Source organism: Orussus abietinus, unplaced genomic scaffold (assembly GCF_000612105.2).
Source record: "Orussus abietinus isolate OABI.00-Male unplaced genomic scaffold, Oabi_2.0 scaffold8, whole genome shotgun sequence".
NCBI classification, from domain to species: Eukaryota; Metazoa; Arthropoda; class Insecta; order Hymenoptera; family Orussidae; genus Orussus; species Orussus abietinus.
In genome coordinates this window covers 857184-878802 of record NW_019395997.1, presented here as the reverse complement: position 1 = coordinate 878802, position 21619 = coordinate 857184, and the positions used below count along the sequence as shown (strand labels likewise).

Genomic DNA, 21619 nt, shown 5'->3' with positions numbered 1-21619 from the left:
CAACTTTCCGCGCCGCCACGAGGATGCACCCGGAAACGCGGCGTTTTACAACATGCCCCATTAACACAGGGGGTGCATCAAAGCCTCGAGCTTAATTCAATTTCTCGAATTTATTAATTCTTTCATTAACAAATGCAAATTCCGGAAATGGAGACAACGAGAATGATTCCTGGAGGTGAAGTCAATTGTCAAAAATATTCGTTACAGTTGCCGAATAAAATTAATGAACTACAAATTAAAGGGAAAATCAGAAACGCGACTGTAAAAATTAATAACAAATTTCCAAATTACAAGTTGAAGCCATTTCGAATTTCTTTCTTCGCCGCGTTTCCGCGGTCGGCGTGATCAAACGACTAATCGCTCTTTGAACGCGGTTAATTCCGCGACTAGCGGCGCGTTTTGTTCGTCTTTTCGCATGGCGGTGAAGAAAATGGGGGAAAAAAAAAAAAACGCGATATCGACGCCGACGCCTTGCGGAAGCCGCGACGCGTCTCCGCGATCGTTACCCCCTCCCGATAATGGAGGGGGGGTTTGCAGGAATGCAATTAAGCCTGCTCGGCGTAATCGGCGTCGTCGCAACGGCGGATCCGCCGCGACGCGTCTCGTTACAAGGATCCGCCTCGGTTCGTGTACATAAGTATATACGCCCCGGCTATATATGCGTACCTCTATAGGTATATACACGCATGTATACATGTGTATATAAATATTCCCACGTAACGGCATGAATTATGTATGCCTCGGTACGGCGGGGTTGCGCAACGAGAGCGGAGGCGCCGCCTTCGCGGGGGGTCGCCGGCCGCGCGGGGTTTTCCGCGCGGCCCGGCTGCCCGATGCGGCGGAACCGCCGCGGGGGTGGCGCGGATTTTCCACCCTGGAGGATACTCACGAGAGAGGGAGAAGGGAAGCGAGAAGGAGGAAGGAAAATTCGAAAAAAAAAATGAGAAGGGAGGACGAGGAGGGGAGGAGTGGCAATCATTTCCGCGGATTCTTATCCGCTTGTCAGGACACTTTTTTAAAGACTTCAAGGATTTCGCCTGTTAATAACTTTGGATACTGCTTTTCTTTAGACCGAGTGAAACGCGAGTTCTGCGAGCCGCGGGACCTAGAATACGGAGAGCGGCCCGGAATCGAGCGGAATGCGTTTCCGCACGCGGCCCGAGCGGTCGAGAGAGAGAAAGAGCCTCGGGAAGCGGAGATCGCGTTCGTCGGTCCCGTTACTCGTCCAGGGCCGCGAGAGGAGTCAGACTCCTCTCTTGGTCCAGATCCGCGGGATAGGAGTCGAGAGAGTAGAGGACGCGCGAGATGGATTTTTTAGAAGAAAGAGAAGAAAAAGAAATGTCCCGAGAAAGGAGAGCCCTTTGCAATTCGTACGTTCGCCACTTTTATCGTTGCCGATAAAGTTTTGCTCCTCCTGTCGAAATCCCGCGATACTTCCCCGATGTTCCGGGGAAGTAATCGTTTTTTTTTTTTTTGTTTCAATTGTCGTCGATATAACAAAAGCGTTTCCAGTCGGGCCCACTTTCACGTGTCCCCGTGCGTCGCGACTGTCGCGATGAAAAATTCCTCGCCGCGGCCGTGAATACTTTTTCCGCGCGGTAAATCGCGCGGCCTGCCCAAGAAGAGTCGGCGCTAATAACAGCGTCCCGACGCCGTCGGATTGCGCCGGGGGCTTTTGTTCATTAGCCCCTGGGCGTTCCCGTTTAATTGACGCGCCTGACCCCCTGGCCTGCCCCCTCCTTCCCCCATAAAACCGCGCCCAGAATGGAGCAATCGTCGCGACGGCGACGCCGATCAAAGGGGACGGAGGACAACTCAAAAAGAAACCTCCAGAGCCCCAAAAGCAGAGCCAAAAAAAAAATCCCAAAGACCCACCGACGAACGAGGCGAAAATGGCTTTTACGTGTACCGCGGGCCATTTTGTATATAGGGCTTGCCTGTATTTCGAGGGGGGTGATGGGGGGGCACTTACACCCAGGGCGTCGATTCCGTCGACGGGTCGACGAGCGATCGTCGACGATTTACAATTTTCCGCGACGGCTTCGCCAGCCAATCCCCCATTGCCCCCTTCCTCCCCCCCCCCTGTGGGTGGCGCTGATAACGTCGATGGCGCGTTATCAATTCCCGCTGGTCGGCGGACCCGTGGATTTATGTACTGCGAAGACCTCGAGTTTCTGGATGCGCTTCTTTTTTTTTTTTCTTTTTCTTTTACATGACTTACCTATCCCAAACTCATCACATACAACATGTATATAAAACGAGACATGAAAAAAAAAATTATCACCCGCGTCGGTATCTGTGTATATATATATATATATATTTCTTATCAGGGGGTGGCGAGCATTCCCTGACATTCTCTTTTTCCGCACCCTCGTTCCGCTTTACGTCTCTTCATATAGCGCGGTATAGGGGGACAGGAGGAGGGTGCTCGTAAATTTCTGGGAGCAAGAGGGGGGGGGCTCGGAAAAATCGGGGAACCGCGGGATCGCGGAATCCCCTGGAATCGGGCGAGTCGGCGAGTCGAGCCGGACACGGTGATCCAGGGAAACGGAGGGGGAGGGGGGGGGGGCAAAAAGAGGAAGAGGGATCCTACGGAGCGCGAAAGGGCCGTCATAAATTTTCAATCTTCACCTCGGCAGCGAGAGGCGACCTCCTTTCGCCGTCGGCCAGCGGCCAGTCTCCCGCGGGATATCGGGGATCCCGGGGGCGCGGATTCCCGGCTTTACGACGTCCCTCCTCCCTCTTTGCTCGATCCCCCCTGGCGCCTCGCAGTGCCGCGATCCGGGCCGAATATCTTTCCGACTCGCGCCGGGATCCCTGATCCCGGAAATCCTCCCCCTCCCCCCGTTCCACCACCTTAAATAAGGCGCGAAAAGTCGGGCAACCGGAAACAAATGGAGAAACCCGGGGGGGAGGGGATTCATCGATATCGGCGTTTATCGAGTGCAAAAGATCCCCCTCCACCCCCCATTCCTAGGGGCGAGATTCAGCGATCCACTCGGGAGACGGCACGAGCCCCGTCCGGTGCATCGATGCACCTCTGCGTGCACTTAAGTGAACGTATGCGCACCCATTCACGTATTGGCACGTCCACCTCCAGGACATAATGCCTCCTCCGTGGGGGTAGGGGGACAGAAGGGCTCAACCGGGCGGAAGAACAGCCGCGGCCAAATCGATTCCTGATCGAGCTCCATTATTCCGCGGGGGCCGCCCTTTTTATGCCTCCCCCCACCCACCGCGATGTTCCGCCGCGAAGAAATCCCCCCCCCCCCAGTACTCGCGGCCCGTCGCGAAGAACTGCGGAAAAGTCGGAAAATCGGATTTCCCTTATTTCCTCCCCCCACATTCGGAGCGCCTATGCACCCCTTCGCGCGCTCGCTTCGCAACGAATTTGTGCGTGACTGTGTGTGTGTGTGTGGGGGGGGGGTGGATTGTGAATCGCGGCCTTTTTTTTTTGTTTCTTCAGGAATTCTTCTGTCGCGAGCACCGGTGCACCGAAGTGCAGTCGGTGCGTTCCGCGTCACGCGGGCCGACCGAACGGGCGGTGACGCACGCACTTGTGCACGCGTCTCGACGCGGCCCCGTTCCAGGGGGGGGGGGGGGAATCGCTTGTGCCACGTCAAGAAACGCTTCGTTCCCGAGCCTTCGGTCTCGCGTCACCTCGAGAAATGTCAGAAATTGTCAATCCCCCCCCCCCCCCCNTGGAGGGGGAGGGGGAGGGAAATAAATGGACGACGAAAAAATGAGGAAACGAGAAAAAGGAGAAAAGGAAGGGAAGGGAAAAAAATCGAGGAGGAAGGAAAAATGGCGTGAAAAAGAGAGGAACTGGCGTCGCCGTTTTCCCGGATTCGTCCCCCTCCCCCCGTGGGTGGGGGAGGGGGACGATCGATCGAGATAATTAACGCGGCCGAATATACGCTCAACCCGCTTGTCGGCGCAAATTGCCGCGGCGTTTCATCCGCGGAGACGAAGGGGGAAATGGAAAAGTCGGGTCCCGGTGTGTCGAATTTGAGGGAGGGGGGGGGGGGAGGGGGAGGGGGGCGCCGCGCTGTTATCAATCGGGGACGCTGATTGCGCATATCGAAGCGCCGGTCCGCTTTTCCCCGTGGAGTCGACCTATCGCGCGATGCGACGCGGATAACGAGTTATCCGCGCGATAAGGGAATTCCCGAACGGAGAAAGAAAGGGGCAAGAGAGAGAGAGCGAATGAGGGGAATATAAAAGTCGGGAAAAATTCAGGAGAATCGACGAAGGTGGAGGAAACGAAGTGACGGAGGAAGAGAAAGAGATAGAGAGCCCACCTTTTCCCGTGCCATCGGTTCCGATGAAAAGGGAGGAAAGGTGAAAAGAAAAAAAAAAGATTGAGGGAAGGAAGGAAAGGGGAGGGGGAAAAAAGGGGACGGGGGATCGAATCTATCCGTTATCAGTCGAGATGACAAAATCCGATCCCATGTCCGAGGGGGTTGGGCAGCCCGCGAGGCTTCTCGTCTTATCTATACGCGTTTACAGGGGGGCAAGGGGGTCCCCCTATCCCGCGGGAACGAGCCCTCTTTGGCCCGCCACAAAGAGGAGATACCATTTCCCCGATCGAGCGGGAAATATCTCGCTTTCATCCCGTCATCCCGCGGGAAAGGGGGGGGGCACGTCTAGGATTCGGCCCTTCCCCCGATCGTTATCGGCGAGCCTCCTCCCGACCGATAACCGGGAGGCTCGCCCCGCGACAAAGGGGGCTCCCGAGGGAGAGGTGTCCCGGGGGGGGTCGTTAGGTCGAGGTCGACCTGGATCGCGACGCGAACTCCGCCTTTGGCTCGTTCCTGTGGCCGCGAGAAATTCGCAGGGATAGAGCCAGGGGGATGTCCCCCCCCCCAGGCGGGAAAGACCGGAGGAAATGTCATTTCTCCCGTTAATTAACCGAACTCCCCTAGGTGGACCAGGAGTGAGACCCTCCCGGAAAATGATTCCACTTCCGTGTATAAGCCCCCCCTTCCGGACTCCCCCCCGGGTTTTGCACAAGGATTAACTTCTTCGGAGCATCCAGATCCACGAGCACGTGACCGGGAACTCGGACGAGTCTCCTCTTACTTCCTAGAGATCGCGATCCCACGGGATTACCCTCCCTCCTCTTTTTAATTCCACGACGAGGGGTATCCGAATTCTTTCGAAATTCTCCTGCCGCGATTCTCGGCTTGAGGCCAATCGGTCTTCCCGGTCCCGGGGGAAGACGCCTCGCGGGATGTCCAGGCACTCGGTCATCCACGAGGTTAATGCCGAAGGGTGTACGCGTACTTGGCGCCGAGACTCTACCGTGCTCCCTGACCGCTGGGACCGCTCCGTCATTTTATATCACGAACGAAGAGTGACCTCATACCGTCATATGTAAGGGGACGCCATATATCGTCGTGCACAAAATGGCGCCATATTCCATCGTGCCCAAAATGTCACCTCGATTCGTCGTGCACCTCAGTCCCCATCCCACCGGCCCTTCGAAACTCATCCCGAGCAATCCCACGAGCACTTCCCAGGGCCCCCTCGCTCTTTCGCAAGGTTTTCTTAATCCCCGATCCCGATCACGAGGCGCGCATCGTTCGCCGGCTCCACTTGGGCGGCGACGCGTGAAAGTCGGCCGGCAAAAAATCAAACGGCTCCGCAAAGGGAGCACTTTCCGCGCCCCGGGCGAAAGAGGCGAAACCGAGAGCGAGGTGAGTCCCGTCCGGGCGGGGGGGAACAAGTAAAAAAAAAAAAGTTGACAAAACTGGGAAGGGGGAAAAAATCGGGAGCGCGAATCGATCAAAGCGACGCCGCCCCGATTACGCCAGGAATTACTCGCTCCGGAGCGAGGGCCATAAAAACTGGATAAAAAGGCGACGCGCGCAATAAAAAATAAAAATAAATATATAAAAGAAATCTCTCTCTCTCCCTATAAAAAAAAAAAAAAAAATCCAGGAAATCTCTCCCGTTATCCCTGAGGAAGGTAATGGAAAGAAATAAGGGGGACCCTCCCCCTGGTCCATCTTCGAGGTGTCCTGGCGCCTCTCCGATTGTTGTGAAATTTTTCGCGAAAATAAAAAAATCCCTCCCCCCCCCCTCAGTTACGCAAATTGGGTCGCGGGTCCGGACACAGAGACAGGCGCACGTTTCGCAATTATGTACATAATGGGCGAACCATAGAAGTCGCCTAACGAACCAGGACGAGTCCCCCCCTTATCAAGGGTTCCCGCGGGACTCCCAGAGTCCACCCCCGATCCGGGAGGAGCTTCGCGATCCTGATGGATCCGGGGTTCCCGGGCATCCCGCGAGATTCCGGTACCTCGCCCTGAAATTCGGGGAACGGGGGTTGGGGGGGGGGCTGGCACCATTAAAGGGATTCCCGGCGCACCTGGACGCACCCCCTGATGGCTTCCATGCATCTTTCATGGTTCCGGATCGCGAAAGCGATTATCTCGAGGCGGCGACCTCAAAGCAGGTGCGCGCCGACCTTAACGAGGTCGCGGGGAGGAGCCTCCGGGATTTCCCCCACCCCCCGGAAATTTTACGTTGCTTAAAATCGCGGGAAAAAAAAAAAAGATGAAAACTAGTGAATACGGAAAATACAGATTTTATGTGTTTCATTGTTTTTCCTATTGTTCTAGGGAAACTTCTTATATGTGGATTTTTCACCAGGTGATGGGGGGATACCTGCGGAAGTTCCGCCAAGGCATTTAATCGAAAGCGGGTTAATCGGCGCGGATTTCTTCGACCTCTCACCTCGGCGACCCGCGCGATTCGGCGCTAATGCGCTTAGTGAGGTCGACTGCCCCCCCCCCCCCCAGGTTTACCCCCTTTTTCGGTACTCACTCTTCAGGAGAGTGAGAGAGAGAGAGACAGAGAAAGATGGAAGGAGGATGGAGAATGAGGTCGACTTCGCAGGGGGGGATTCCCCCCACCGGTACACTTCGAGCAATCGAGAGCGACTCTCCAGAAGGCGGAAGTGGAACGCAAGAGATCTCTAGGAGCATTTTGCAGGAAATCCGGGGGAAAGGGGGAGAGGCGGTTACATGAATTTTTCAGGAATCGCGACTGATAAGGACGCAAGATAAGACAGGGATGCAGCATGGACCAAGTGCATTGTGGTCGGAAGAGGAGAGAGGAGATGTAAAGTAGGGAGTTCTTGGTAGGGGGGAACCGGGGAAGGGGTACGAGAACTTTTATCCCGGGGGATAAATCGGATGAAGAATGGGCTGCGGAGCCTGCGTCGATCTGGACCACCAGACGCCGTTATCGGGATAAACCGTGGAGAAACGGGGAGGTATACCTACGTGTACGCCCGCGGTCGTAACCGCGCGGGTCCCCGGGATGAATTCCCGTCTGGCGGCTCAACGGCGCACGGTACGCGGAAACGTCACGGGGAAAAGTTCCGCGGCTGATCGTTCCGCGAGACTTTCGTCCCGACGACTTCGCGATGCGGAGCACCCGCGAGGCGGAAAACGCGCCGCAGCGCCCGAGGGCCGGGGTCGCGAGCCGCCCCGGGGAAACGCGATTTTCCGTACCAGCGGGGCGGAATATGAGAAAGTACCCCGGACGAAAGTCCTGCGTGAGGCTGTAAGGAGCAACTTTCGTGGAGGGCACTTTCCGCCCCTGACCCCCCCTGAGTCGGAAATCCGATGATAAGGGGCGAACACCCCTTTCGCGTCCTAACCCTGTACCCGTACACTCAGCGATAGATCGACGCTTATCGATGGCGGATTAATTGCGAGATAATTATCGACACGTTTCTCGCCACTTTAGGGAGATGCGTCCCCCTTTCCCGATCCCATTTTCTACTCCTCTCGTATTCTTACCCTCTCCCATCTTATCTGTACATGTGGTCTTCATCTCTCTCCCCTTGTCGCGTGAATTCGACGCGAGATAAATCGCATCCTCGCACCAGGACTCGCGTCAAACGGAGGTATTCCGCCCGATCCGGCGAATTTTGATAAATAACCAAACTCCCTCGGAACTCCCCTTCGCCGTATCCGTTTCCCTAGGGATGCGTCTCGGGACGAATTCTCGAGTGCATTCGCCGTCTCCGTTTCCTCGATTTCGAGGATCTCCTCTCCTCGTCCTCCACCTCCTTCTCCTCCGTTCGACGCATCTGCCGGTCGTTACGGATTCGTGGCTCGAATCCGCGCGGAGGAGACGCGACGTCTCCGCCGCGTCGCGTGCGTCGCGTGTCTCGAAACCGTCGCGTGTTCCCCTTGTTCCCGGTATTCCCGTAGATCCTGTGCCGTGTAACGTGACTCGTAATCGGATGCTGGAAAGGGATCTCCTGGACCACGGCCGACAGCTGGCGTCCCGAATTCCCTGCTCGATTATTTACGCGACACTGTTCCCGTGGGATGTCTAAAGCCCTACTCAAGATCCGTGATAAGACCCGTGATACGGACTCGTTCGAATGGCGCGCGTTAATCCAAGCAATGGCACATTTATAAAATTTTGAGACTGTTGCTGCGTATAAAAAAAAAAAATATATTCGTGATCTTAATAATGAAGAGCTCTGTGGGTGAACGCGAAAGAGTCTGAAGGTCCCGAGGGATAAGCACGGTCCTTCGACAAGAATCTCTCCCCTGAAGACTAAATTCCCTGTTACGAAGGGGTAGGAAAATCTTCGTCGATCTACTCTCCCGACTGCACCCTTATCCCGAGGGAGTGCTTCGATGGAGTCCCGGGAACCCTCGAGACCGATGATCCGGGACGTCGGGATCACCTTCGACACGGAGGGATGAGTCGCATCCTGGGGAGGATTCTGGATCCGGGAACGAATCGACCCCGTCGCAGATCGGGGAACCCGAGGGAGTCGACCGCTAGACGGGATAAAGGAGAGAGGTCCATTAGCGGCGGGATTCCAGGGATTCCTGGACCCTTCTGGGAAGGGGGAAAGTGGATAGATGGAGAGCGGAAAAGAGGGAAACCGAGACGTAGCGAGAGAGATGGAAGGGATCCCCAAAACTTGGGACTCTCCTGGGCGCCGCTCTCGGGCCTCGCATCGTGGCCTCTCTCTCTGACTTACGGCGCGACGCCTCGGTTTCTCTTCGTCGCACTCATAGGGAAGATGGGAATATGCTCGCGCGCCGTCTCTACATATGGACCCGATGCGCTCAAATTGCTCGTAAGCGATTCAACCCTCGACGAACATCTACATATAAATGTATATATAGACGTATCTCCGCATATACCAGTATATACCGGTACATTTCTATACATTTGCATTCGAACACCAGACATCCCGGCGACACGCCGGAAAGTCTCCAGGACGCGGGGAAAGTAGGGATGATGCTGCGGCGCGGAGGGAAACCTCCCTCTACCTCATTTACCTTTTTTCCTCGACGAGGGTTCCCCCGGCGTGGCTGATAAAGAGACGCGCAGTAAAGGGAGGGGGAATAAAAAATTGGAGTCCCGCGCAACTCTACCGATAACTCGCCCGGGTTATCCCTGATTAGGGAACTTGGATGAATTTTTCCCCTTTTCGGCCATCCCGGGGGGTGCGAATCCGCCCCAATTTTCGGGACCCCCATCAAGACCCTCCGCTTCAAACTTTGCAACTCGATCCGGGACTGATAACTGGGGGGCTCTGATAAGCCACCCACCGATAATCTCCCGGTTACTCGTATCGAATAATCGACGATAAGAAAAATCGACGGTACTCGGGCGAATTAAGTATAAAAATATTAAACAAGAACATAAAGGCAATCCAAACGTATGAAGAACTTTTGGTAAATTTCAAGGTCCCCATAGCCTCTTATCACAGGTATTAAATATACCATTACCCGCAATTTTTTACCGTAGAAAAAGTATGAGTCATATGTACCTTGTCAATTTTTCAAGGAGTGATAAGAGTCCCCTGCGATTAGACCCCCCCGGAGGGGGGGCCACGATAAGGGGCGGGTTTATCGGCGGCGTCGACGGCGTGCCGACGTTACCACCGACGCCCCATGAATATGTATCGCCCCTGAATATGCATTTTCGCCCTGACGAAACATTATTTCCCCCTTCCCCTCAAAAGGGGGGGGCGAGACCCACCCCCAGGGGGATCGATACGTAAACTCGCGAGGAACGTCTCGTGACTCGAAGTCTCTCTTCGGCCTCGATCGCTTCCGAAATGCAGCGTATGTGCACATATATACACATATACATATCACATGCATATATAGCCACCGAAGGGTCTCTTCAGGGTGCACCTTCCCTCCGTACCTGGAGAACGTGAAGAAACGTTGGGTCGTTCCGCAAGTTTGCGAGGAAATTATTTTTCTTTCTTCTTTTTATTCTCTGGGAATAATTTCATATCGAGCCGATAAAAATTGTTTGGAAAAATATTTTCTTCGTATCGCATCGTTTTAACGTTTGATAACGGAAAATCCTGAAACGACGCTTCGGGGTTTAAAACAATTTTTGATTGGTTGAAAAATTAAAAAAAAATATGTTTATCAATATGGGAAACACTCACCCTCGTCGTCTATGGAGAACAGGCCGAGTCCGTCGCCGCCGCGGATGGTGTACCCGACTCTGGAGTCGCCTCCCGGGGGATCCGCGTCCTTGGCGCGCACAGTCGTGACCAGGGTGCCGATGGGTCGGTTCTCGGGGACCCTCGCTGAGACGACGAAGTCCTCGAACACCGGAGGGTGAAGGTTCTCGTTGACGTCGACGACCTCGACGACGAGCATCGTCTCCGCGGAGAGGGCGGGTTCGCCTCGATCGACGGCGAGCACCGTCAGGGTGTGGACCTGGCGCTCCTCGAAGTCGAGTTTCCTGGCAGTCCTGACGGTGCCGGAGAGCTCGTCGACCTCGAAGAAGCCCTCGTCGTCCTCGTCCTCGCCGCCCAGGAAGTACTCGACCCTGCCGGCGGCCCCTTCGTCGGGATCGGCAGCCTCCAAGACGGCAGCGACGGTCCAGGGTGGGACGTCTTCTCTGAGTTTGACGGTATAACTCGCCAGGGCGAACTTGGGGGGATTGTCGTTGACGTCGTCGACGGTGACCCGGACGAGGGCCTCGGAATGCAGAGCCGGAGGTCGACCTCCGTTGTCGATCGCCCTGATCTTCAGCTCGTAGAGGTCCTGGCGTTCCCGGTCGAGGCCTCCCTTGACGGCCAGGACCCCGGTAACGGGGTCCAGCTTGAAGTCCTCGGTCTCCGTCACCAGGGAGTAGACCACCCTGGCGTGTTCCCCGAGGTCGGCGTCGGTGGCATTGGCCCTGAACACCGAGGTGCCGTCCAGGGCGCTCTCGGAGACTCTGAAGCTCGCTAGAGACTTCTCGAATCTGGGGGGATTGTCGTTGACATCGAGGACCGTCACCGGGAGCATTCTCGAGGCGGCCTTCTGGGGCTGGCCCAGGTCGTAGACGCTGACGTTGAGGAAGTACTCGGTCTCCCTTTCCCTATCCAGACGACCCACTAAGCGAAGATCCCCGGTGTCGGGGTCCACCGCGAAGACGGAGTCCCGGTCGCCGGCGGAGATCCCGAAGACGAGTTCTCCGTTGTATCCCTGGTCCCTGTCCCTCGCGCGGAGCTTCACCAGGGTCGATCCAACTGGTAGGGACTCATTCACCCTGACCTCGTCAGGGAACTCGACGAATTCCGGAGCGTGGATGTTCTCGCCATACCTGCTCGGGATCATCGCCCCGGCGGCGTCGACCTCGTCCTGGAGGGACGGCGCCTCGTTCCTCTCCGCCGCGGCGATGACCTCCGTAAGCCTCCTAGCCACCCCGGTGTCCCTGCACTCGAAAGCCCCGTTCTCCTCGGCAGTGAGCATCCTGCTCCTCTTGGCGTTCACCAGGTGCATCCTGATCCTTGCTGGATCGGCGAAGTGGGTACCGTCACTCGCGGTCACATTGATCTCTCGCTCGCTCACCCTGACGTCCCCCAAGTCGCAGGCCACCGAGAGAACCCCGCTGGCCGGGTCCAGAGCGAAGCAGCCATCCTCGTTCCCGGAGATGATCCGGTACCCGATGACGCTCCCCGCGTCCAGGTCTATCGCCGACACCGTCGCGATCTCCGTGCCGATGGGCACGTACCTAGGGACGTGACCCTGACAGTCCACCTTCTCGAACTGCGGCCGGTTGTCGTTGACATCCCTGAGCCGCACCCTGAGCCTCGTCTCCGCCTGCCTCCGGTGCGGCTGGCCCCAGTCGCTAGCCCTCACCCTGAGGACGTATTCTCTCCGCATCGTCTCATAGTCCAAGAGTCGCTTCGTCCTGACGATACCGGAGAAATGCTCGATCTCGAACGGGACCTTGCCGATGTTGTCCAGACTGTAGGAGATGTAGGCGTTCTCGCCGGAGTCTCTGTCTCTGGCGACGAGCCTGGCCACGGAAGTGCCCGCGGGCTCGTTCTCGTCGACCCAGGCCAGGGTGGCCTCGTCCCTCTCGAATTTGGGATCGTTATCGTTGGCGTCCAGGACGTTGATTTTCACCTTCGCAGAGGACTGCTTCCTGGTGCCGGCATTACCCTGGTCGACCGCGGATACGGTCAGGGTGTACAGGGCCTTCCTCTCGGCGTCCAGACCGACCGCCGTATACAGAGTCCCCGTGTCCGCGTTGACGTAGAACTCCCCACCCTCGTTGCCTCCCACGATCTCCAGGAAGACCAGGGCGTTCCGGCCCTCGTCGGCGTCAGCGATCTTCAACCTGATCAGGGGAGTGTTCGGGGGAGCGGTCTCGGGGACTCGCACCTCGTAGATCTCCCTGCTGAAGACCGGGGCGTTGTCGTTCAGGTCGGCCAACTTGACCGGAACGCTTTTGTAGCTGAAACGCGGGGGGACGCCTCTGTCGAGAGCCCTCAGGGTGAGGTTGTACCCTCTGGGGGCGGTCTCCTTGTCCAGGAGACGAGACACCTCGATATTGTACTCCCTGGAGCTGGGGATGGTGGAGGATGAGCTGGGTGATCCCGAAGAGGACTCCGGGGACGTCTCCGCTCCACGGGATGATTCGATCCCTCTGTCCACGGGTCTCGCCCTGAAGTGGCCGTCCGGGTCTCCGTCGACGATCTCTAGGCTCTCGATCTCCCCGTGGATCCCCTCGTCCCGGTCGACCACCCTCACGATGGCGTACACGTCCGCGCTCGAGTGCTCCAGGATATCCGGCAGGTGGTGGACGTAGATTTCCGGGGCGTGCAGGTTCACCCTGCGCACCCTGACCGTGACCTTGGCCACGCTGGTGGAGGAGCCGAAGCTCCGGAAGGGAGCGCCCCTGTCCTCGGCGAGGACCTTCAGTTCGTGGACGGCCTTCTCCGAGTACCTGAGGGGCCTCGTCAGGGTCAACACCCCGCTGACCGGGTGCACCGCAAACTGCCTGCTCTCCTCGGCGAAGCTGTAGTAAATCTCCCCGTTCCTGCCCAGATCGGCGTCTTCGGCGACCACCCTGAGGATGTTCTTATGGAGAGCAGCGTCCTCGGGGACGGTGGTCTCGTACTCGGTGGGGTAAAACAGAGGGTTGAGGTCGTTAACGTCGAGGACGGTAACCATGACGGTGGTGTCCGCTTCCTTGACGATCTCTTCGAAGCCCTCCTCGGGGTCTTCTTCGTTGTCCTCTTCGGCGTCTCTCGAGGTCTTCCTTTTTACCGCCGGAAAGGTCGCCGTCGCCCTCACTTCCAACACGTAGCGGTCCTTCCGCTCCCTGTTGAGGACGTCCACGTTTCCCGTCCTCGTCCTTATGAAGAGGAAGCAGAAGTCCCCGACCGTCCTCTCCTCGGCCTTAAAGAACTTGTCGCGGTCCCCGCTGACGATCCGGTATCTCACCTCCGGCCGACCCGGGCCCCGACCTCGACCTCGGCCTCGAACTGGACCGCCCAGGTGGATACCCATCCGCTCCTCCGGGACGGCGTAGGTCCTGCCGATCGAGTTCTCCGGCACGGAGACGTTGTACACCGACCTGGTGAAGCGGAACGCCGCGGGCGGGCCCTCGACCTCCTCCGGGTGCGCCGACCTCGACGAGGTCGAGGCCAGCCAGAGCCACAGCCAGAGCCAGGGCCACGCCCGGCGAGGCCGGATGGGCCCCGACGACCTCGCCATCCCCGGCTACCTGGGCCCCCGCTAGCTCATCCTAGACCTCGAGTGACCTCGACCTCGACTTCCGGACCGCACGGCCCGGATGACTCTTCCTCGCCGTCCACCGCCGCCTGAAAAATCCAAGGAAAGGAATTCAGTACTCGAGTGTATTCACTTTTCGAGGGTAATTTCGCACTTTCGCATTGTCGCGAAAAATTTCAACTCCACTTTCGTATCACCTTAAATATCGCTTATCGGCGTCCCTTATCGGAAGGATATGATTTTCTATCGCAAAGACCGAAATTAGTGACGAGTATGCTGGAAAAGATTCGCTCGAGAAAAAAGGTGATAAATAGTTTTTCCCCCATCCGGAATCCCGGGACCTCGTCCCTCACCGGGATCCTGGATTTTCTCGCTCCTGGAACAGAGCAGCGACCCCCCGCGAGGGTCGCGCCGATACCGGGACCAGGACCAGGATGACAAACGGCCGTCGACGATTCAATCGCGCCCGAGATACGCCTTCCCGACGGACGGGTCCCGATTTATGCAGCAGGACTCCCTCCCCGCGTTCCCGGAAATCCGCAGGGATGGGTGTCCCCGCGGATGGGAGATCCCGGTGGGATAACTGGCGGGTGATAAGAAGAGGGACGACGGGGGGAACGTAAATAAGTAACCGGAGGGCACGAGGCCAGCCTCTTCCCCATATTCCCGGCGGGTCCCGAGATCAAAGAGGGCTCTAACAAGGAGGCACGCGACCCCGGGAAATTCATTTCATCCCCCGGGACCTCGATCCCGATTGAATCTCCGGGCTCTCAAAGCCGTGCAATCCGAGCCGGCCGGGGAATCCGAAAAATCCGAAAAATCCGTAAATCCGAAAAATTCACCCGGGTTACCGGGACGACTCGCCCCTCGTAATATCCTGAGGGATGCTCCGAGGAAACTTAACACCGGAAGGGAGGAAAAATAAGAACTACTAGAATTAAAAAAAAAAGTCCTAAAAGGCATAAAATTTGAAAAGACAACCCTCGACATCCAGAAATACTCCACCAGGGGCCCAAATTGTGTCCGGGGGAATTAATACCGAGACAGCAACAACAGCAACAGGAAGAAAAAAAAAAGATAAAGACGGGAAGCACTTGTCCCCCGAAGAGGCGAGAAAGGCCGGCGGCTCGCGCCTTTCTCGGGCGTCCCGCGGGAAAGAAAGGGCCCATCCCCGCGGAAACAACGGGACGCCCGGAGAAAACCCAGCTGGGACAATGGGCCACCGAGAGAGGGAGAGAAAGAGAGAGAGGCGCGTCGCCATTGTCGGCGAGAGCGACACGGAAGAAGCGAGGCGAGAGACAGAAAGACGGACAAAGACAGACAGAGGGAAATCCCGACCCGCGCATTGTTCGTTGGGGATGCGCCCCCTTCGTTTTTTTCCCCCCCGCCCATTCTCAGCCCCCGTCTCCCTCGGTCCATCTGGCCAATCCCTACCGAATTAAAGAGCAATTAGATTTGGGGGGTGTGGGGCAATCGCCCCACCCCCCGTCCGTCGCATGTCATGCACCTTTCTCTCGGTGGAGGAAACACCCCGGAAGAGCAGGCGCCCGTTAAAAGCCCGGCATTCTGGGGGGGATGATTTCCCTCCTGGAGAGGGGGCGTCAACGTCGGGACGCCTCTCCTAGGCGAGGGTCTCTCGCTCGTCTTTCCGACACACTCGGGAGCGCCGTCGTTCCCGAGCGTCGCGGCGCTCGTTACCGCGGGCGCCCCCTCTCTCGTCCCCCATCATCCCCCCCGCACCCTTTGTCTCCGAGTCTGCAGGGTCTTTTCAACGAGTGCGCTCTCTCGTTCAGACACTCTCCGCGCGTAGCCGCGGACGAGGTTAATCGCTACTTGACCCAATTTCATTCTCGCGCCTTAATGCTCCGCCGAGAACAATGGCGCCTTAATGTCGCATCCGTAGAGGGGGGTCCCCCCGGGCCCCCGGGCTGCAAGGGAGTGCCTCTTCTCGAGTCGAGGGGAGGAACTGACTGGAATCGACTTCGACGCCTTTGAATGTCGAGATGTCAATTTTAAAAAATTTTTTTAAGCACGCTGAGGGAGGGGGGGGGGGAGTAAACCTGGATTGAAAGTGAAATCCAAGATAAGATTCGTCTCGGGGGGAAGGGCGAAGTGGGGGGGAAAATTTAATTGGTCACTCTCCATCAGTCCCCCCGCGGTCTCTTTACACGTGGAGGGAGGGGTCCCGCGGGGACCGCGGAATCCTGAGGAGGGCCAGGGGAGAGGATTAAAAAGGAGGAAACGCGCGCTTTTCAGCAACCCGGCCAATTAATTCCGCGGCCCCCTTATCAGGATTCCTGCGCGACCCCCTCCCCCGAGAGAGAGAGAGATAGAGGTTATGTGCACCGCCGAGAGGGACCCGTTCTTCGGGGCACGGCGGAAAGAAGGAAGAGGAGGAGGAAGGAGAACGGTGGGGGCGGAGGGGGGGGCAACCAAGAGGAGGAAAACGAAGGGCCCACTCGAGTCGCGGCTCGGACGGGGAGGAAGAGGCACGAAAGAGAGAGAGAAAGAGAGAGAAGAGGCTCGAGAGAGGTCGATGCACTTCGGCGGTGCATTGCCACCGAGGCCCCGAAGAAGTGGGGGGGAGAGGGAACCTGCCGAGGCCACTCGAGGAGGGCCCGGAGGACCCGAGAGAACCCGAGGAACCCAGACAGAGAGAGAGAGAAAAAGATACAGTATGGAGAGAGATGCAGAGAACGGCAGGTGCAGTCCGGGGGAGCCCCCCCAAAAGGGGGGGACTGCCTCGCCGGGATATGGATTCCCGGTGATCGTATGCACCGGGAGAGCCGATCGGGACCTCTCGCGAATCGCGACACCCCTCCCCCTACCCCTCCCGACTGCACTTGCACTTGCAGGTGCACTCGCAACGAGGCAGATAACGGCTGCCGCTCTGATAACTCGTCAAAGGCGTCCCCACCTGGTCGCGGCGTCCCCCGGGATTACGGGGTGGGTGCACCACGTGGAGTGCACCGCGATGCCCCGGCGACGAGTGGGCACTCGGTGGGAGGTGATCGATCGGCCCGATCGATCCCGACGCGTTGCGAGGAGGGCACCCTCTCTCCGGGTATCGGGGTGGTCCGCGGGGTAGCAGGTGCAGGGTGGAGGCATCTCGTGGGGACGGGGGGCCTAGGTGCAATCTCGCGGTCGAATCCGGTAATCGGGGGCGAGGGCATCCCGGGGGGTGTCTCGCGACCGGCGATTTTCGAGGTCCCACCTCCTTCTCGTAACGCGACACCCCTTACGCGATGGTTCTCGGGAGGACCGCGCATCGTCGCACCCGATACTCCCGAGTAAGGTATCTCCGAGTGTGAAGTTCCTTCACCGAGGGGGTGAAAAAAAAAAAAGAAAAAAAAAATTGCATATTCCTTGCACCGACGAAACGCTTCCTCGGTAGGATCAAAAAGAAATGATGTGTCTCCCACGGTCCGATGCAGTTTCTCGTTCTCTGGGCACACCTGGATAATCGGGTGCAACGTTCTACAGTGCCCGCCACCCCTGGACAAAATCCGTGGCTCGCTCCAGTCCACTCGAAAAGAAAAAAAGAAAAAAAAAAAAAATCCCTATGCAACATCGTTGCCCCCGACCCATCCGCATGCAATATCCCGACACGCGACACATCGGAACCCCGGACCCGGGGGTGTACACCCTCCGTACAGTCATCCGCGATGCATCGATCGCCGAAACGACCTGCCCCCTCCTCCCCCACCACCAACCCGGAGTGGATGCACCGACGGGGATACAAAAGTGCATCATCCGATAAGCCGTCCTCGGCCAAGGTTGCATCGGGACCTTCGATCGATCGCCTTATTGGCGAATCGACTCTTATTGGGTTCACGGGCCGCGGGCTCCACGCGCCTACGTTCATTCCGCTCATTACGCGTTCATTACGCGGGGGGGGGGGGGGGTCCTCGCGAGGACTCGCGAGGGAGATAGGAGGGAAGGGGGAGCTCGTTGCCCGCGTCGACCCCGCGAGTTTAGCGAACCACGGGTGCGGGGGGTGGAGGGGTTGGGAGGGGCCAACGGGGTACGTGCGGTTCGAGTAAGCGCATTTAATTATCCGCGCGGAGTAATTGCCAATTATAAGAATGGCTCGTTCGGTGCATCTCTTCGTGGGGAATTTTTAGGGGAGAACCGAGGAGACTCGAGGGTGGAGGTATGGGGCCCAATTCGCGAATCGGGCCTTAGCCCCTTAACTTGTGCCCTCGAGATAATCCGAGCGGCGTTGTATATTATGCTACTATAATTTTTCACATTGGAATATAATCGAGAATTTTATTTTTTTTTTCCGAGACAATAGTGTTTTTTTTTTTACATAAAAAAATTTATTTTTTCTGGCCAGTTTTTTTTTTTTTTTTAATATGCGCGTTAAGGGGTTAAGTCGTCCGGAGGTATTGAGGAACGAAATTCGAATGGGCCTCGAGTCGCGAAACGGCGACTCCACCGTCGCGCCACTTTCCCTTGCATAGCGATGCCGCCCACGCTCCTAGGAGCGAGCAGAGCGAGTAGCGAGTAACGAGGAGCAAGTAACGAATAACGAGTAGCGATTCGATTCCCGGTCGATTTTTAAGGTTACGGTCCCTCGAGCCGTCTTTCCAAGCCGTCGCGAGGAACGCCACGAGGAGTTGCAACCCGACGCCGAGAAGGCGATCCGCCGTGCGCGCTTATCGGCCGACGCCCGGCGTCGCCGTCGAGGGTCACTTATTTGTTTCGGCTATCTTATCGGCGACACGTCCGCGATATATATAACACATAGATAGGTATACATATATACACAGACCCGCCGAGATGCATTTACACCGGGGCGGAAGAGCGCCGCGAAGAAGTGGCTCGAGTCGCCTCCACCTTCCCTCCCTCGTGGAATAATTCCCGAAAAAGTACCCCGGAAAATTCGGAAAAAATTCCCGTATCTTATCTCCGACCCTCCGGAAACTTTCCCGATAGGCGAAGACGCTCTCCCCGAGGAGATAGGGAGCGATCCAGGCACGTCGCCTGGCGCATCTCTTCAGGGATGCCGAGAGGAGATGCGAGTTGCCGAACTCTCGCCCTCTCCCCCTGGAACCGCGACTGGAGGGATATGTACGTAAGTACATATATGTACGCAAGCATATATTATATCTCGGGTTATGCCGTGTTCGAGGATGAAATTTCAACGAGGAAACCGATGCCAAGGCGCACCCGGAGATGCGCCCGACGCAAGGGGATCCCTCCTACCCCCTTACCCTCCCACGTAATGTTACACATATTATGCCGTATTACGGTACGTTACGGCGCACATGGCGTTACTCGTATATACATATGACCCCTGCTCGAATTTCCCGACGGCGAATAGGTGCCATTTTAATCTCCTCGCGGTGATAAAATGCGCGCTCAAAGGGAGGTGGTGAATCTCCTTCGGGTACTCCTCGAGTACCTTCCATACTTGTGAGTTACGTTCACCTCCTCGTGGGCACATGTCGAAATTGACAAAATTCCCGGGGAAAGAATAATTCGGAGTGATAATTTGCGAGCGATCAAAATCTCGTTGGGATGAAAATTCGTCGAGATAAAAATTCAACATGAACGTTCGCCAAGATGAAAATTCGCAGCGCACGCGCATTGTCGGCTCTCCCGAGGAGCGACCGAAAATCCTACATTCCGATCAACTCGAAATGAATATCCGAAGATCTTCCGGGGAAATTCATAAATTAGCAAAGAAATCCCTCTTACTCCGAAGCGAGATTTCCAATGAAGGAAATTCGCCGCCAAGTGAGAGGACATCCGAGAGGGACAGAGGGATCTCGGGTAGGTCGAGATAAATTTCGGGAGAAAATCGGAGAGGTCCCGGTTCCGGGGATTTCGGGACACGGGGAGAAAAAGCTCCCCGGCTGCCGCGGCATCCCTCGGGAGGCGGGAGTCCCGGCGCGTACGCTCGCTCTCCCGCGCGGTTATTCCGGCCCATTCATCTCGCGCGGAGCCGACACGCATCGATCCTGGAGCCTCGCCAGAAGGGGCGGAACCCCCCGCGACCTTCCGGGGGGGATCGCCCCCGTCCCCGAAATCTGGAAAATCCTGACAAGAGCAACGTCCCCTGACCGCGGCGAGACATTTTCCCCTTTCAGAGCGCCGACCTCGAAAATTCCCTTTTCAAACGCCTTAAACGCCTCCCTCGTTAATTGACTCTCCTTTAAATTACCTCCCTCGAATTTCCCCCTTTAAATCCCTCCCTTAAACGTCTCCCTTTAAAATCCCTCCCTTGAGTTTCTAACCGACGGTAACCGTCAATTCGACGAGTTGCGGGATTGCCTCGCAAAATGAAATTAAAAAAAAAAAAAAAATACCGGTAATAATTACAGCAGACATATATAGGTTGATAAGCACATCATCAAGTAGCATCCAAATGAAATGCATCGGGTATTTTATCTCGGGAAAATTCCTATTCGCGCATAGATAGACAGACGTACAAGAGACGTCCTTAGAACCGTTGTTAAATTCCCATCCCCGCTTAAAATCACACACAACCATTATTACAAGTTCCATGAATGGGGATTCGCCGAGACGTTTCGAGAGAGTCTCCGGACCGGTGCGTAATCATTGATAAGGCTGGCTCTCGTCCGGCTCGGAGAGGGTCCGGCATGAATGGGAGTGATTACGCGCGGGGTTACCAGGAGGGAGTAGTCTTATCGAAAGTCCGCGGGCGAAATCCTGGATCCGTCCGTGGGTTCCGTTCTGGTTCCCGACCGGTGTCCAACTGGTTCCCAACTGGTTCCCAACTGGTCCCCACGTCCCGTCGAGGCCGCGTATGATAAGTAAGTCGGCTAATCCGATGCTAATTCCCGGTTTGTCTCCGTTACAACGGCCCTCGTATCAGCCCCGGTCGTCCTCTCGTCCCCCGCGAGTAAAGCAACTCGAATCGGGCGGGCGGGGGGAATTAAATTCGTAAGTAAAAAAAGAAAAGAAAAAGAACAAAACAGGGAATAAAGATAAAGGGCCGGGACGACAACAAAGGGGAGGAAGAAAGGAACGCACGCGTCGGGTTAGGGTTAACGCGAGACTCATTGCCCCCGGTCGGCGAATAACGCGTGAGGGCCCCCCCTCCCGCAGACAATGGAGTCGCGGTTTGCGTGTGTACCGACAGGGCGTAACGCGTGCCCCGGCAATGGCGTCGGAATCGCTCTCGGTCCTCCGGTTATACCTCGGGCGCGGCGTTAATGGCGTCCTCGGGCCGATAATGACTCCATCGACGATCGGCGATCGACGCCGACGTCCGTCGTCGGCGGAAGCGGAGGCCCAATTAACCGCCGGGCGGGACAGGAAGGCAGCGCGGCTCGGGTGCCTTCGGGAACCCTCGGGCGCCTTCGGGTACCCGCGACAACTTACACCTCCCAGAATGCCGTCGCGACGAAAAGTATATCAAGAAACTAGAAGATCCACTTTCCATTTTCATCCCGCCTTAAGGACACACGCGTCAAAAGGGACTTACGGTTAACTCGGAAGGGTACGCTTTGAATATAATTTGGATCGTCTCTGCGTTCGCGAACGGGCGAAAAGGTAGGCAACGAAAGATGGCGGCGTTCCATCCCTCGCGTCGTCCCCTGCTCCTTAGATCG

General features: G+C 56.8%; 1 protein-coding gene across 6 annotated transcripts in view; it reads right to left on the bottom strand.

The window, feature by feature from the left end:
- Window positions 1-21619, bottom strand: part of LOC105699470 (fat-like cadherin-related tumor suppressor homolog) — a 100850-nt gene that overhangs the window by 67324 nt on the left and 11907 nt on the right. For all 6 annotated transcript variants that reach the window (XM_012424483.1, XM_023434139.1, XM_023434142.1 and 3 more), the window contains exon 2: window positions 10460-14122. In XM_012424483.1, coding sequence (XP_012279906.1) covers window positions 10460-14015 — 3556 coding nt within the window. In that variant the 5' untranslated portion in view covers window positions 14016-14122. The remainder of the gene's footprint in view (window positions 1-10459; window positions 14123-21619) is intronic.